Here is a 17304-nt window from a genome sequence, read left to right as displayed (position 1 = left end):
GAAAGAAAGAAAGAAAGAAAGAAAGAAAGAAAGAAAGAAAGAAAGAAAGAAAGAAAGAGAAAGAGAAAGAAAGAGAGAGAGAAAGAAATTAGGACAACCTAAGTTTCCATGAAAATTTGTTACTGTCTCTCCTTCTTATCTTCCATATTATGCCCTTATCCTTCCCTAGGCAAGGACTGTTCCCCCACTAACTAGTGCTCAGGGAAAGAAACTAGAGCCCAGTCATCGCCTGAGGCTGGGCTCCTGTCCCCTGTGTCCTGGCCAGTAGTCTCTAGCCCCACAAAGCTTGCATGTTGGGGTCCCACAGGCACCTCCCCTAACCCTGCAGATGAGAAACCCCTGCCTAGGAAATGTCACCGCCCCTGGGTCCTTGGGAGGCTGACTCTGCAGTGTGGCAAGGTTTCAGGCCCCTCAGGACTAAAACGGTGTCATCCAAGTGCCCATCTTCCAACAGCTCAGGGGCCCAGATTAAGATGACTTCTTGGCCTTAATTTTCAGCCGAGGAAAAGCTGTTAGAACCCACAGCCAACCTGGGCCTATGAAACGGGCTGCCCGTGTACTGTCAGACCTGCCATTCCACCTAAAGCTGGCAGGGTGGCAGTGCCTGAGCTTTGGCCCCTGGGGCGTCAGGAGGGCCAAGGAGTGGTGCTGAGCTCAGCGGCAAGTTCTAGGCTGCAAGAGCTCTCCTGGCCTTCTTTCCTCGTGGAAAAGGCCCCTAGGCTGAGGCCTTGGAACCCAAGAACGCCCCCACCCCCACCCCCACCGAGGGCCCCTAGCTGGAGCACCTTGGACCTACCGCGAGCCAGCCGGGCCTCGTGGCAGAACTTCTGCAGGGCCTGGAGCCTCTTCGATCCCGAGCGGCTCTTGGGGAGCCTACAGAAGAGGCGCTGGAGCCTTGCCATAACTGCGCCGAAGCAGGCAGTGGCCGCCTCCTCACCCCCGCCCTCAGTCATCCCGCTGCAGGAGATGGTTGCCTTTTTTCCAGGCCAGCCGGCAGGGATGCAGCGATGAGTGGAGAGTCACTAGCTCTGGGAGGATCCCGGGGCCCTCCTGTGACGGGGGTTTGCTCCAGTCAGCCCAGCCAGCTGCTTTTCCCAGAGGAAGTCACAGGCACCTGGGACGCGGGCCCCTGCACCAGCACAGCCTGACCAATGCCTTCTCCTTCCTAGCTAAGGTCCTTTCCCTCCACCTCCCCCAATGGAAAACTTTCTATTCCTGGGGCTTTTAGCTTGATAAGATAAAAATGCCCCCACCAAACAGGCTGCAGGAAAGAGCCTGTCTCGAGCTTCACCCCTCAGGAGTGCCTGAGAGCCTGAAAATCAATGTCTCCAAAGTTTCAACAGACAGCAGAAGTGACCAGTTATCTCACACCATGTGCCTGGCCCAGGAGCTCATTAATGGATTTCTTTGGGGATGGCAGATTAATAATGCTTTACCAGCTATATAGGCTCCTAAGGGACAACGGGGCTAATTCACATCCTCCCATGCTAAGCCCAGGGTAGGGGAAGAGCGAAGGCTTTCAGCCGACTGGGCCCATGAAAAGGCAGAGGGTCAGACCATTTATCTGAGCCCAGATACCTGAGCAGAGAGAGGTCTCAGAGAGGTCTCAGAGAGGTCTGTTGCTCTCTGAGCAAAAGAAGGAAGAAAGAGAAAGGAAGAAAAGAATAGAGCCTATCATAAATAGGACAGGAATGTTCTCTTGCCCTGAAACAGTACTCACAGGGCATCATTGCCTCAACACTGACTCCCAGAAGCAACCAAGTCCCAGTGGGGAAGTTCCCAGAGGCCCTGTCACCAAGGCCAAGACAGGCAGCACAGCCTTCTAGGAAAGCCGCTGGAGAGGGGTGCCTGCTCCCGGGCTGCCCAGAGATTCCCAACCACCAGCGGGGGCCAGTTTCAGATGAAGGAGGGACACATGTCCTACACTGCAGAGGACTCAGGAGTGCTCGGAAATGAAGATGCATTCACACCTCTGTGCTCTGGTCACGTGGTATTCGGTCTAGGAAGTCAACGTCCATGGGTTCAGGCATGAGCTCTGTTATTCCTCATGCAACCACCAACCTGGATCCACTCCTCTGTGCTGTAGTTTGCCCCCAGGTCACAAAGAATGCTGAGCGGTATCCTAGCCCAAGGCCATGTCCTCGGGCCCACTTAGAGAAGAAAATGTTGGTAGAACAAATCTTTCAAACAGGCCGTCCATCATCTGCCTTCCTCCTAGGAAATCTGGCTAGAAGGTCCTCATGTTAGATCACCCCTCACTATTGAGGACCTCAGTACTTGGTGCAGTAACAATAAAAACTTGTTTGTAAGCTTGACAATAAAAGCACATTGTTTATAAGTGATTCATTTAAGACAGAAATGCCCTAAAATGGCACCCTTTCTCAGGCCCAGACATTGGTTCTTTCTCCCTCATTCTTCCTCAGGGAGATGGGGCTGCCACCGGCCTTTTTTTGTGCCCCCACCCCTCAGTTTATCCAGCAACTTCTGCACAGAAGAGGATGGCAAGTGAGTCCAGATCCTAAAACAACACTTGGGGCCACCAAGCAAGGGGGTCCGGAACTTCCGGCCGGGTGAGCCCAGGCTGGGGGGAGGGGAGGCGTTCCCATTCCAGCTCTCAGGGAAGGAAACATGTGTGCTAGAGAACTTCTAGTATGAGTCACAGGTAAGGGGGAAAACCCCTCCTGAATGCCCCCTTTGGGTGCAAGGATATACTGCTCTCACTTCTCCTTTCTCCTCATTGCAGAGCTGTTCTTTGACAGGTTAAGCCACTGGCGAGTTCTCTCTCAGCAGGAGAGAACTGGCAGACACTGAAGAAGGGGCCTTGGGAGGCTTTAGAATCTTCACTCCTGACCCTTTGAAAACTGGGTAGGAAGAAAAATGTAGGGATATTTTAGGAGGAGAACTATCTAGGGGTGGGGGGATGTATGATGACTTCTCGTAGCCCGCCAACATCTAAGCACCAACCAGATGACCTGCCTGCTGAGGAGAGAGTCCAGCCCAGGCCCAACGCAGTTTGAAGAGACAGGCTTCCCTATTTCAAGTGCCGGGGCTACAATATATTCTCACCTTGAAATGCCCTATTCATAGAGAGGTAACCCCAGATTGCTTTTGAAAATACACATCACCAGAATAGACATTTACATACCGTGTGTTCAATCCTTTCTCTCAAAACTCAAGTTGCAGCTGGAATCTGTTGTTCCATTGAACAGTAAGGCATCTCTGAGGGGTTTTGTTTTCTTTTAAATCCTTTCCTCAGTTGCAGAAAGGACATAATTGTTTCAACAGAAACCACAAAACCTCCAGCTTCCATTCAATTTGAATGGAAAAAACAGCTTCCTCCAAGTTAGCAAGGAAAATAAGCAATGATACCCAAATGTAAGACTGATCTGGACAAACAGAGAGTCAGAGATGGGGTGAGAGTGAGGAGGTGGGGGTTCCCCAAATCTGCTCGTCCTCACGTGGCCACATTGCTGCCCGGGATGGAATCAGAGGTCTGTGAGGCAAACCTCGGTTCCTATCACAGCCCCTATGCAAACTTTCTTCATCCTAGCTGTCCCTTCTGAGGCTCAGCCTAACTTCGCTGTGGTTCCTGGTTAGCCCTGTGTCATGAACTGTGACCCTGGGTCATGGCAAGGAGGAGGCATGGAACAGGAAGAGACCTCCTACCTGCTTTTTCATGCCAACCCCCCTATATACTCCAAACACCAATGGGGTGGGGCAGGGCCAGAGAGAGACCCTTGTTTCTTTTATCTTGGGACTTAGAAAAACTTCACCTTTTGTTTAAAGATCTCATGATTTACACATGCTGAAGATCTACTTAGAAACCAAACTCTGGAAACAGGCCTCAGTGCAGCCAACTCTCAGTTATCCAGGGGCTGGCTGACTGTGCAGCTGTCACGTGGCTTACCCACCCTTGGCTCACCCCCCTTTTTTTTCTCTGCACTTCTTTCTATGGACATTTCAGCATCACTGACAGAAGGGAGGCAGATGAATGAGGAAGCTCAACTAACTCGCATGTTCAGGGACCTGAGTTCATAAGGCAAAATGCTGTGCTGGATTCTGGTGCTGATTTTGCCACTACTGACTCTTGCGGAGGTCATCTGCCTCCCTGAAGGCTGTGCCTTCTCACCTGTGAAGGGGCCATGGTCCCACCAGCCCTGCCCACCTCACAAGCCCAGGCCACAAGAACAGGCTTCAGGTTCGGCCAGGTCATTTCTGAGATAAAAGTTCTCTCTGCCCCCACACTTCTTGTTATTCTCAACTCTTCTCATTCCACGTAAATATTCCCATCCCACCAGGCTCATAGGACACCAATTTGCATCTATAGCAAACACAATGATAATTCTTTCCCAGAGCCAGCATCCAGTAAAAACAAAACATAGCAAGATTAAAAAAAAAAAAATCAATGGGGCGCCTGGGTGGCGCAGTCGGTTGAGCGTCCGACTTCAGCTCAGGTCACGATAGATCGTGCGCAGGTCACGATCTTGCAGTCCATGAGTTCGAGCCCCGCGTCAGGCTCTGGGCTGATGGCTCGGAGCCTGGAGCCTGTTTCCGATTCTGTGTCTCCCTCTCTCTCTGCCCTTCCCCCGTTCATGCTCTGTCTCTCTCTGTCCCAAAAATAAATAAAAAACGTCGGAAAAAAAAATTAATTAAAAAAAAAATCAACAAAAGGAAAAAAAAACACAAAAGGATTAAAAAAAAAAGGCAAAGAATATCATCCTTCTTTTAGGGCTGACTTTTAGATGCGATTTCTTTTTTCTTTTTTAAGTGTTTTTCTTTTAATGGCTCATTTATTTTTGAGAGAGAGAAAGAGCATGAGTGGGGGAGGGGCAGAGAGAGAAGGAGACAGAGGATCCGAAGCAGGCTCTGTGCTGACAGCAGAGAACCCGACGCGGGGCTCCAACTCACGAACTGTGAGATCATGACCTGAGCCCAAGTTGGATGTTCAACCAACTGGAACAGCCCGGTGGTGTGATTTCTTAAAGGTCCATGTAAGCCAAGTTTCCATTTTTCTAGCAGCATTAGCCAATAGCCACTGCAGATATCTGGGTAAGATCTGCCCTGCCCTGAAAATGTTTGTTCAAGAAACAAGGAGGGGGAGCAGAGGTGGGGTGCAGGCCCTCCACTGCAGAGTAAACACGACCCAGCCCCTCTGTGGTCACAGGTGAGTGACGTACCCTGCTCCCTGCCTCCCAGTGACACATAGGAATGAACAGACTGGACTTTCCAACACCACCCTTCTTACAAACCCTCAGTACAATGTGAGCTGGAACTTTTCTCCCTGATGCCCTTAATGAGGCCAGAGCAGTAGGTGAGGGTAGGAAAATCCTGAAGAAAATCAGGGATGTGCTACAGAAACCAGGGGTTGCCAGACCCCTCAATCAGGACAGGACACTGTCCCCTGGGAGGCTGCACGCATGGCTACCTTGCCGGGAGGGACCCCTGCTGGTCCTCTTCCTTCCCCTCCCAAAAGGGCAAAATGAGAACCCAGCATCACTGCTTTTTCTACAGGTGCATCTCTCAAGAACTTTCTCTATGCCAGGAACCGCAGCCAGGCTAGAACACGCCCCACGTGAACTTGTTGGCCACTTTGGCCACCATGCAGAGCTCCTGGGGTACAGCAAGCTCTGCCCCTGTCTCCTCAGCGTGGTGTGTGCAGTGCTTCAGAGAACATCCAAGCATCACCTCGCCTGGTCTGAGTCAAGATAGTCTTGACCTTGGGGCGGGGCTCCCCATGACCAATGTTATTCCACTTAAACCAGTGTCCCCAAGGAAGAGAGCCTGCTGCCCTGTCTGACATCATCCCCTTGGCCTCCTTGCTCCTTCCCCAAAATCTAAAAGCTGGCTCAGCTCCCCTCCCAACCCGGAGATCCTGCCCTGAACATGTGGACAGAAGCTTGCCAAATCCCTCGGAAAAAAAACCACAAGTGACTACATGCCCAGCCATCTACCGGGTCAGGGCTGGCCTTCCCAGTGCCAGCGCCTCTGGCACTTCCCGACCCAGACAGCAGGGAGCCGGAACCGTGCCGGGGCGGTGGGTGGCCTGGGGGATGGACAGCACTTGGCCACCGGCACAACAGGTCTCCAAGTGAGAGGGAAGGCTGGCTGCTGACTGAAGCTCGGTCCGGGGGTGGGGGGTGGGGAGACATTCCATCTGCGTGCTCTGCGCACCCACAAATACTCACCTGCCCAAGATTATTCACCTTGTCATCTGAGGAATGCGAACAGGAAGAGCCTCTAATAAGGCCAGAGGTGTATTTACAGCTTCCTCACCAGCCTTAATAGTATCCTGGACTGAGCAAGAGTGGCTACCTGCTCTTTCCAGGGGGAAACTGAAGAATGGTGTGGGGGGCCAGAGAGGGCTCCATGGAAGAGCCTTGGGGGGCGGGGGGGAGGATGCTGCTTCCGACACAGAAATGCTGGGCACGGCCAAAGGAGGGAAATGACCTGAGATGGCCGCCAAGGACTTCAAGGCCTGTCACGTTCACCCCACCTGAGAGGTTCTAACCTTGTCCCGCCCCTAGCCAGGCAGACGATCGACGCCTCCCTGCCTATGTAAGACCTTGGCGGCAGAATCCCTGTGTGCTGACCTCAGGAAGCCATTCTGGGGATGAATATGGAAGCAAGCATGAAAACCCTTTGGGTTCTTCGTGGGAAAATCACGACTGGCCTGTGAAGAATCCTTCCTGTGCTCGGAGGTGGGCTGGGCCTAAGCCAGCTCCCTGTGGCTGGAGTCACTTCACCAGCCAGGCAGGGCCCTTGGGGCCGAGCTGGGGGCTGTCTTTTCTCCGTCACTCAGGGCGTGCCTGCCAGGCTTGGCACAGGCTGAGTGACCGATAAACTTGGGAGGAAGAGAGAGGATCCCGGACCAAACCCTCAGCACTGAGGGGAGATGTCAATTCACTTCCACCTAATAACTCCGCAGGATCAGCAGGCGAACACACACGTTCATTACCAAGTCTAATTAGGCTGGCAGACAAGTGGCATTAATCATTTTTGACTGTACCTGGGATTCAAGCCCCCTTCCCTCCATAATCAGAAATTTTCATGCTCTGATGAAGAGGGGGGACAATTAAGCCCACATTTAATCCTTTCAATTTCATCTTTTGAGAAGACAGGAAGCAGGGAGGAGAGGAAACAGGATACAGCTTGGGGACCTCAGAAGCGTCCCTCAAAGCATTCCAGGTCTGTTCTCTGCCCCCAAACACACACACACACACACACACACACACACACACACACCCCACTGGGCCATTTCCCAAAGAGAAGAGCCCAGTTAGAGCCAGCAGTGGGAGGAATCACAGGTGGGGGATTCTACTCTCTTTAACAACTCAACGTCCATTTCCCTAACCTCCACAGCCAAACACGAGCCTAAATCAATGAAAACACTTCAAGCCACACACTTCAGTGCTGCTGGGTGTGCTGGACAAATAAAATACTTTCCAAGTGCCCAAGATTTCTAGGTCTGCTACAGGAAAACTCAGTGTCAATGTCCCAGTCACCCCTTCTACAAAGAACTCATGGCCAGAGAGGATTCCACACGATCCAGGGGCTGTCATGTGGGTGGTTCTAGTCTTTACAGAGAGGCGGGTTGAGGCCAGCCACTAATGAAGTGACAAGACAGAGCTGGAAGGGCTGGACAAGGAGCCCTGTGCGATATCAGTCTCCCTCACCCCAGAAGGTCCCCTGCCCCTGAGGTCTCATGGCAAATGCTTCCTATTCACATCATAAGTAAACATCTATCACAGAAGAGGGGTAAGACAATGAGCCCCAGGGCCCCCCTTTCAACCCTGTAATTCCAATCACTTAACAATTCATAGCTCTGAATGATGCTGCCTCCAAGGAAGACTCTAGACACCCACTAGCATCACGCCCAAGCATCCCTCCTTGAATGCTGAGCTGGTCTTAGGTTTCCCCATTTTCCATACTTTCCATAGTCCAGGATGGCTTCCATATCCACAAAACTAGATGAAAGGTAAAAGGTCAACTCTCTGTGCCTTCTACAGAAGACAGGGTCCATGACCTCTAAAGGACATTACCTGTTACCAAAGCCAAAGGGCAGCCAGTGAGTTTCTGGGCTTGTTTGCTGTTGACACTGCCCTCCCAGAATGCTGGAAATGGATCCTCACCAGTGCCACTGTCCCCATCCTAAAACATACACATGCATTCACAAAATTCTCTCTCTCTTCCAATCCCCACTGGATTTCCTTCTCCATCTAACAAACATGATTTCTTTAATCCTGGAAATTAATATTAACTCTGAGCCTCCCTGCTGGCAAATCCAGCATTAACCAGAGTCAGTTATAGACCTAGATGTGGAAGTAGGAGTAAACTTAAGTTAGAGGGGCTTTCACTAAACAGACAGGCACACAGCTTTCTAAAAGTCTCCCTCAGGGGCGCCTGGGTGGCTCAGTCAGTTGAGAGTCAGACTTCACTCAGGTCAAGATCTCGAAGTCCATGAGTTCGAGCCCCACATCGGGCTCCATGCTGACAGCTCAGAGCTTGGAGCCTGCTTCAGATTCTGTGTCTCCCTCTCTCTCTGCCATTCTCCCTCTCTCTCTCTCTCTCTCTCTCTCTCAAAAATAAACATTAAAATTTTTTTTTACAGTCTCCCTTATTAAAAGCCCATTTTGCCAACACCCATTGCCAGCCTCCTGCCCAGACAGATGTCATTTGCATACCACTGCCCTTTTGCTTACTTCCAAGAGCAGAGAGATTTAAGAGTAAAAACAAGCCACCACCTTCATCAACTGCTACTTACTGAGGCTGCTCTGTGCCTGGAACTTTGTTGGAGGCAAGTGATATAAAGACAAGGCACCAGTGTCTTGATGCTCCCTAAGCCACTGGCATTCAGTGAGGATGAAGATGTTCCACAACCGCGGCAGGGGCAGAAAGGGCCTTTCTAGAGGGAATTAATACTCGCACTTCTTGGGATGCTCATGGCCCTCGCTTCCCCACTTAGCTCAGCCAGGCAGGGTTTGAAAACTGTACTCACTGCTTGGAAAGGTGATCTTAAGAGATGTCATGAGCCCAGACATATTGTTACAGCTGTTGGATGGGAGGGGATAATAATAACATTCATATTGCATTAAACGTTCATAATGCCTTTTGCAGGGCACTGTGCTAAGCGCTTTACATATATTAATTCATTTAATTCTCATATTAACACAATGAAGTAGGTATGTCATTATCCCTGTTTTTTAAAACAAGGAAGCAGAGCACAGAGATGCCCAGAATCACACAGAGATTAAGTGGCAGAGTAAAGATTCAAACTCAGTTCTTCTGGTTTCAGTCTGTCCTCTTAATCGTTGCATGGTACTACCTTCGTAAAGCCATATTTCTGAACCTCGCTTTTCAAAACAAAGATAAAACAAAACAACCCCATCATGGAATTAGATCTTCAACTGTAAGAAAGATGCTCAGTGAGTTTGGCCAGCTGTGTCTTCACCTGCCAGCGCTCATTTGCACATCAGAACATTTCTCAACCGTTCCCATCAAGCCACAGGTCCACAACCAGTTAACTATTAATAATGACAAACAGAGACTCCGCTCATTAGTCCCTTGATTCCAGCTCTGCTCCCTCTCTGGTGCTCAGACACCTCTAGTTGATACAGTCCCCAAATGTCTTAGTACAAAGTAGAATTCCAATAAAGCAGATTTCCCAGGGTTCCATGACAGTGAGAATACTGCCTCTCTCTGCGTTTATAGAATTGATGGACACGGTAAGGTACCCTAGGACCCTCGAGAGGGCGAAAGTTGCCGACACATCCACGGGTAAGTTGCATTTGGTTCTCCTGGAAAGCCAAGGACATTTACCAAGTGACAGCAGCCCTCCACCCACAACACACCCCTCTATAAATTTTGCTCTTTCCTTTTGTATCAGCACCTAAATTGTGAGTTCTGGTGGTGGAGGGAGCAACACCGACTTTCCCCTCCGATCCTTCCCTCCCACTTGACCCTGGCTTAGAATATGAGCTTTCCTTCCCTAAAGCCAGCTGCAGTAAGAGGCACATACAGCCTCTGCTGGGAACTGCAGACAGAGGCGAGGGAGGGTTTTCCTGATGCAGAAGTAGCTGCTGCCTGGCCAGGGCTGCAGCGGGATGGGAGACAGGGGCCTGCTGTCATGGGGGAAGGGCCTTTGCTGAAAAGATGCAAACCACAACTCATTTCCAGAGATGCTTGCTAGGGGTTGTGCCATGTTCTGTGCTTTGTACTTCAGATATTTAAACTATCTCTATAAACGCACAGACCCATGGATATGGACATCTTCCACCAAACATGGCAACTTCAAATATGGGGGTGGGGAGAGGACACCCCTTAAAGAAATACACACACCTAACTGTAGGAAGAGAAAAATAATACGCCACCTGCCCCCCGCCCCTGCCAAGAAGACTGCAAATTTGCTCAGAAAGTCTACAACACTGGTGTCCAGTGATCCACAGGCAGGCTTTGAGAAGAGTGGCTCAGAAGGCTGGAGGGGCCTGAGAGCTCGGAGGAGGAAAGTCCTGGGCAGGGAGTTGGGGAATTTTAGAGCCTGGTGACTGGGGCAGGAACCGAAGAGTTGAGGGGGGAGGAGGAGGGGAGGGGGAGGCAGTGGCAGGACAACAGCCAAACATTAGAGCAGAGTCCAAAGGTTTGAGGGGCCAGAGGTGGAAGGCAAGAGGGGGCACAGGTCCAGGGTAACCTCAGGTTCGCTTCAACCTCACAGTCCATTTCCATCCAAAGCCTAACCAGGTCTCTTCCCTGTTCCTGCAATGCTCCCTGAAGGAGAGGTGTGCCATAGGAGGACATGTACCATGGGCCTGTACCACAGGCGACAAACCAGCCATTTCCCCATTAACCCTAATAAGCATGGGTCTAAGGGCCATCTCAATACCGGTCTCACAACCCTCTGTCAAGAACTTACAGCAAAAGCAAGAAGGTGCGTGAGATACAACGGAATGACCTTGCCGGCGTGGCCATCATCTGCAACCTGTGTGTGTGTGTGTGTGTGTGTGTGTGTGTGTGTGTGTGTGTGTGGCGGGGCGAAGTGTGTACCTGTCAGGGACAGAGCTATTTGTTAAATACCGCATCACCATACCTGGGCAGTAGGCAGTCACTAAAGCATACCGGGCAGGGGACTAAGAAGCAGAGTCTCCCGGGCGCGTCTCCCTTAGCCGAAGTGGAGAAGGTCAATGGCCCTGTCTCCTGCCCCAGCCCCCTCGCAGTTCCCCGCCCGCGGACTGCGGTCTTCCCGCGCGCCCCTCCCCTGCCATGCCCTCAACACTCACTAGCGCAGCGCAGCGCCTGCCGCAGCACCTCTCGTCCGCACAGGTCACACCAGCCCCGGCCGCTCCGCAGCGCCAGTTCGGCGAAGCGGTGCCCCTCGCCTCGCTCCACCGGGACGCGAGGATCCTGCGGCTGCTCGAAGATGCTCCGTACGTCGCGGGGCCGGGGCGCCCCAGGCCGCCGCCGCAGCCTCTGCTGCAGACCAGGCCGGAGAGGGCGAGCGGGTCGGGAGGCCCGAGGTTGGGGCTCCGGGTCCCCCCGGGCAGCCCTCCGGGCGCCGCGCCCCTCGTGCGCCCCGCGCGCAGTGGAGAGGGGAGCGGGGGCGCAGCGGCGAGAGGAGCGGCCGGGGGGCGGCGGCTGCGGCGGCTCGTGGCCGCTCAGACTCTGCAGGTAGCGCGGCGGTTCTGGGTCCAAGAGCAGCGGGTAGGGACGCTGCCCGATGGCCGGGGACGCCATGGCCATGCCGGGCCAACGGCGGCGGCTCGCGGCGGTGGCGCTGCTCCCGAGTCAGCCTCGAGAGAAGGGCGGCCCCACACGAGCGCGCCTTTAAAGGGACCGCAGCCTGCAGGGCGGGGCGGAGGCGGGGAGACTCGCGCGAGGCAGGAAGGACGCCCCAGGGATCCGCCGACCCGCCGAGCGGCTGGGGGCGCGGGAGCGAGCGCGGATTTAGGCGCGTCTTCGGGAAGCGGACGGGACCGCTGGGGCAGCTAAGAGGCGTTGCTGGGCGGGCTGTCTGCCCTCAGCCCTGCCTCCTTCCCTCTCCCATCACGGCCTCCCAAACCAGATACCCCCCATAACCGCACCCCAACACGCCCCGGTGAGGGAGCAGGCGGTCAGGAAGGGCTTGGGAACTAGCTGCGGGTGGGTCTGTGAATAGGTCCCGAGGCCGGTGTCCGCGCGCCACCCTCCGGCTTTTCCCGCCCACGGGAGAGCGTGCGCCTCGGCTCCCCTCGCCTCACCCCCCCGCCACCCGGGGCCACCCTGCCCCGCGTGGGTCGGGAATGCCCCGTCGGCGCTCGCGCTCCCGCAGCGGCTCCGAGTCCGGTGACGCCGAGACACGCGCGGCTGCAGACGCTTCCGATGCTGACCGCGGGAAGCCGCCTACTCGGCGGCCGAGGCTGTCCGCGTGCGACTTTCACTCTCGCTGGATTTCCCCTCCGTCGGCAGCCCTGCCTGGTAGGATATTCCTTTCCCGGAAGACTGGGGTTATGATCCGGGGCCCTGGATCGCCCGGACTTGGGAGAGCTTATCTTCCTAAGGCAAAACCTCCTCCTCCCACAGCTGCTCTAGCAACTCCTGTGGAAACATCAGCCCCTCCAAAAGCCCTACTTCGTATTAGTGATGGACGGCTCACTTGTGGGACCCAGAGAGTCCTTTTGTGCTGGCGCCAGACCAGGCTTCATAACCTCCTCTGTCCCTTCCATTTGAACGCTCCGATTTCACCGTCTTCAAAGTCTTAATACTTTTTGAGCAAGGGCCCGGCAGTTTCTTTTTACGCTAGGTCCCACAAATTATGTATCCTGTCCTGATCATCTCTCGCGGGCGGGAACAGGACTGCTGGATCTTTGAACCCGCCAGCTGCACGACCCCGGGCCCTCTCCAGCCTCTGTACTTTTGTCTATTTATTTATTTATTTATTTATTACCCGTAAATTAGTCTGGGAGTGGGAAGACAGGTAAATGCTTTTGCGATCCACGGCTCTGATGCGGTGACCACTGCCTGTCCTTTTAAAACTTGGGGTTCAGTTTGGTTGATTTAGCAGAGGTCACCAGCAACCGACTTTGCAAATAGTCTAAATTCCTAAAGACCTCAGACTTGTTCTTCCCAAGCCAGAGATGGGACTCCCCCTAGTGTCTGATAGGGGAATCTTCACTTTTGCTTTTAGTTTCCCTTTGAAGGTAATTTTTAGGTAATTCCTGCAATTTCAGGAGTCTAGCAGCCAGGGAATTCCCAGCCTGCCTTGACCCATGGCAGAAGAGAGGAGAGAGAGGAGAGGAGAGAATGTGCACCATCCGCTCCCCTCTCCCACCTCTCCTCTCCCCTGTCTGAACCTTGCTTTCTCTACCTTCAGTGCTTTTCAAACTTTGGTGTGCATCACAATTACTTGGAGGGCTTGTTAAATCACAGATTACTGGGCTCCACCCCCAGAGTTTCTGATCAGTATGAGTTTAGGGCTGAGGTCTGAGATTTTGCCTTTTTTAATTTTAATTATTTAAAAAAAATTTTTTTTAATGTTTATTATTGAGAGACAGAGAGACACAGAGCATGAGCAGGGGAGGGGCAGAGAGAGAGGGAGACACAGAATCCGAAGCAGGCTCCAGGCTCTAAACTGTCAGCACAGAGCCTGATGCGGGGCTCGAACTCACAAACTGCGAGATCATGACCTGAGCCGAAGTCGGTCGCTTAACCAACTGAGCCACCCAGGCACCCTGAATTTTAATTATTTTTTGAGAGAGAGAGAGAGAGCGTGTGTGCAGGGAAGGGAGAGAGAGAATCCCAAGCAGATTCCACACTGTCAGTGCAGAGCCCGATGCAGGGCTTGAACTGTGAGATCATGACCTGAGCCAGAACCAAGAGTTGGACACTCAACTGACAGGGCCACCCAGGCGCCCTGAGATTTTGCATTTTTAACAAATCCCTAGGTGGTGTAGCTGCCGGTGGTCCAAGGACTCCACTACTCTAGATCCAAGGTGCTGATAACGTGGGCTTCTCTGTTCTTTTCCCCACAGGGCAGGTGAACTTCAGTGGACACAACTGAGGAAAAACTCCATAGGCGGGGGCGGCAGGAGGGCTATCCCTGAATGCTTTCTGCTGAATATTTGCAAAGAAAAGTACAATTTGCCTTTTTGGTCTCTTTCTCCCCCTTCTCCCACTTTTTCTGCAAATAGTTTTCTCAGAGTTGTTGCAGAAACCTGTATTGCATGTAAATATCTGCTCATATCCACCCTTTGTTATCCATCCATCTCCACGGACTTGAGAGTTGTTGGAGGAGATCACTGTCTCCCAGGAGGCAGTGAGCTGGGTGAGGTCCAGGGCGTGCACCCAGCTTGAGCGCTGGTTGACAGCTTGCTGTGGCAAGAAGGGACCTGGTAATGAGTACATCGTTTGGAAGGCCAGTTCTGAAATGCCGCTTGTGAAATAATTGCCAACAGTCACCATCTCTGCCCTCCATTGCACTCCCCACCCCCTTTCCAGGCATGGGTTTGGGCAGCCCATCCCAGATCCCCTGGATGGAGAGGCTCATGGGATGGGTGTCTAGAATCACCGGACATAAACCCCTTCCCAGTTGCCTGAGCTGCGCGGAAAAATGATCTGGGCTTCCTTTCCTGATGCAGCTCTGATTTGGAAGAATGGTGGTGACTGCTCTCAGCCCTGAATGGGGGAGGTGGTTGTGCAGGGCCAGAGCCCGGCATTTGGCTTCTGGGATGGGAACGGAGATGAAAACGGAGATAACATAACCTCATGTAATCAACCCAAAAAGTTTATCAAGTTTATCTTAAGGTTCATCTCCCTGAGCCAAGAATTGAGGCTGGGAGAAGTAGTTGCCTCCCCAGAGCCCCAGCTGGAGGCTCCCTGGCTGGGACTCGCCTCCTCTGATGCCATCTTGCCCAGCCCAGCCCGTCCCACAACTCCCTGTCTCTCTCTTTCTCTCTGTCTCTCTCACAAGTCAGTCCTCCTTCCCCAGGGAGGAAGTACTAAATAAACTCTAGTCTCATTGTAGGGTCAGGACCATGACCGGTATACTGTAGTGGCTGATGCTTGAGGTTCAGAACTGTTTGGACCGGTCTTTGGTCATGCCAGCTACCCGGGTAGGACCACAGCATCTGCTGAGACACCTCCCCTGGGAGTTTTTCCCATGTTAGCAGATCCTCTTGTCTCAGAGCCATTGACTTTTTTCTGTTTGTGACTCACCCCCAGAAGAGTAGGTGTGCTGTTTTTATTTTTGACCAAGGGGAAGGATCCTGACAGTAGCTCAAGTGTGTGGTCAGTGTGTGAAGTCACTGCGGAGGTGGTCAGAGAGTGTGCTGGCTCCCCCATTGGGTGAATTGCTTCAGGGCTGTCCTCCCAACCCTCTACCAAGTTTCTTAGTAGGAAGGAGAGGGGAAGAACAGGATGGGTCCTGACTTTCTGAAGGGGAAGTTTTTGGTTTTGTTTGGCTTTGAAGCATTTGAAGTCGCTGAAATCCCCGAAGCATTGAGGGGATCTCCCAGTGATTCTGACAGTACAACTGTTTGCACAGCCTCGCCGGACCAGTCAGGACAGGTTAGGTTATGCTGCAGTAATAAACATCCTGCAAATCTCAGTGCCTTTAAACCAGAAGCTTCTCTCTCATATTACATGCCTTTTGCTGGTTGGCATGGAGAGTCTGTTCTTCAAAGCCACTCGGGGACCCAGGCTGATGGATCCCAGCCACCACATCTGATGTTGCCAGTCACCATGCCAGAGGGAAACCAAGAGAGCCTGGAAGTTCCTGCATATCCAGACCATCCTACACAGTGGGAGCAGGAGGTGCAATCCTATCATGTGCTTAGAATTGGGAGGGGGCACCTGGGTGGCTCAGTCAGTTGGGCATCAACTCTTGATTTCGGCTGAGGTCATTATCTCAGTGTTGTGGGATCAAGCTTGGCACTGAGCATGGAGCCTGCTTAAGACCCCCCCGCCTCTCCTTCTGCCCCTCTCCCCTGCTTGCACTCTCTTCCTCTCTCTAAAATTAAAAAAATATATATTTTTTTAATGAAATGAACTCAATTGTCAGCTACCAACTCATTTCTTAACAACCTTTAAGCCATGGTCCCTGCACCCAGGGAGGAGAGACAAAGAACTACCTGGCCCAGGGAGAATAGAAGGCACCCAGTGACCTGCTGGGCGGGATAGATGTGACAGTGGTGTTGGGAACTCTATTTAAGACTCATGAACTCCTCCAAAGTTGATGGTCACTGGGGTGGATTTCTTGCCTCCATGGCCAGGGCTGAAGGCTAGGAGGATGTCTTCCCCACTTCAGGAGGATGGGCTTTCTTTGTGTCACCAACCCCCAGTGCTCCCACAGGGATCATCTGGGTCCTTGACAGTACTTGGGACAAGAGGGCAAACCGGGGTTCAAACGTGAGCAAGGATCTGAGGGCTCCTGGAAAGGTGTCACCCTGTAGGGTGGGGTGGTGGGTGGGGCTTGTTTGCCAACAGTTTAGTGATGCCTCCTCGGTCTGCATCTCAATTATGGGATTTTTCCACCCAAGTCGCTCCACCAGGCTTATGATAAGACTGGTGTGTGTGTGTGTGTGTGTGTGTGTGTGTGTATGTTTCTTCTTTCTGTGTTGGAAAAACTCAGATATTCCAGGCAGATCTGTCTGCAGCTTCTCCCCCTCAGCCAGAGAGGAGGCTCCAAGCCACAGCCACTTATATTCCAGCACGAAGTCAGCTCTGGGCCCATTGCTGTGGCAGGAAGCCAGGGACGAAGATTGTGACAGACCAGCACAAGCACAGTGGCCGGGATGGTCTTCCCGGCTCTTCCTGCTCCCACCCAACCCACCATATATGCGCACACACACACACACATGCACACACACACACACACACACATGCACACACACACACAATTGTCTCTTCTGGGTCTCGGTCCTCTCATTTCTGTTCCCCCTCCGCCCTCCTTCTCCATTACCCTTTGCCTGTCCATCTCTTTATCACTCCCTTCCTCTCTCTCCTGCCTCCCACCCTCTCTCCTGTCCTTACTCCCATCTCTTGTCTCCCCCACACACCCCCGTCTCTCTACAGAGGGCGCTGGGAAAGGGCCCAGCTGCTTGAAGTAACTGCTGTTACTCAGAGCTTCCAAGGGAAATAGTCTGAAGCTCCTTCAGGCCATCCTGGCCCGTTCCTTACCGCCTCCCGTTGGCATCACTTGGCTAAGGATTCTCTGTGAGATGAAAGGAAAAGAAGCCAGGATTCCACCTTTTACAAAACCACTGAAGCAGCCTGGAAGTGACTCCCAAATGACTGTAGCAGAGGCTCCCCCTGCTGAAGCGAGATAGGCCCGAGAAAGCA

The 17304-nt window shown here is 52.7% G+C and overlaps 1 protein-coding gene across 1 annotated transcript in view; it reads right to left on the bottom strand.

The window, feature by feature from the left end:
• LOC125925490 (ras association domain-containing protein 5-like) overlaps positions 1 to 11750 on the bottom strand; it is a 24311-nt gene extending 12561 nt beyond the window's left edge. The window contains exon 1 of the mRNA XM_049634533.1: positions 11271 to 11750. Within this exon, the coding sequence (XP_049490490.1) occupies positions 11271 to 11730 (460 nt within the window). The 5' untranslated portion in view covers positions 11731 to 11750. The remainder of the gene's footprint in view (positions 1 to 11270) is intronic.
• Between the last annotated feature and the right edge of the window lie 5554 nt (positions 11751 to 17304).

The sequence above is a fragment of the Panthera uncia genome, chromosome F1, assembly GCF_023721935.1.
Source record: "Panthera uncia isolate 11264 chromosome F1, Puncia_PCG_1.0, whole genome shotgun sequence".
In the NCBI taxonomy this organism is placed as follows: domain Eukaryota; kingdom Metazoa; phylum Chordata; class Mammalia; order Carnivora; family Felidae; genus Panthera; species Panthera uncia.
The sequence above is the reverse complement of the archived record's forward strand: the minus strand, read 5'-3'. Positions and strand labels throughout refer to the sequence as shown.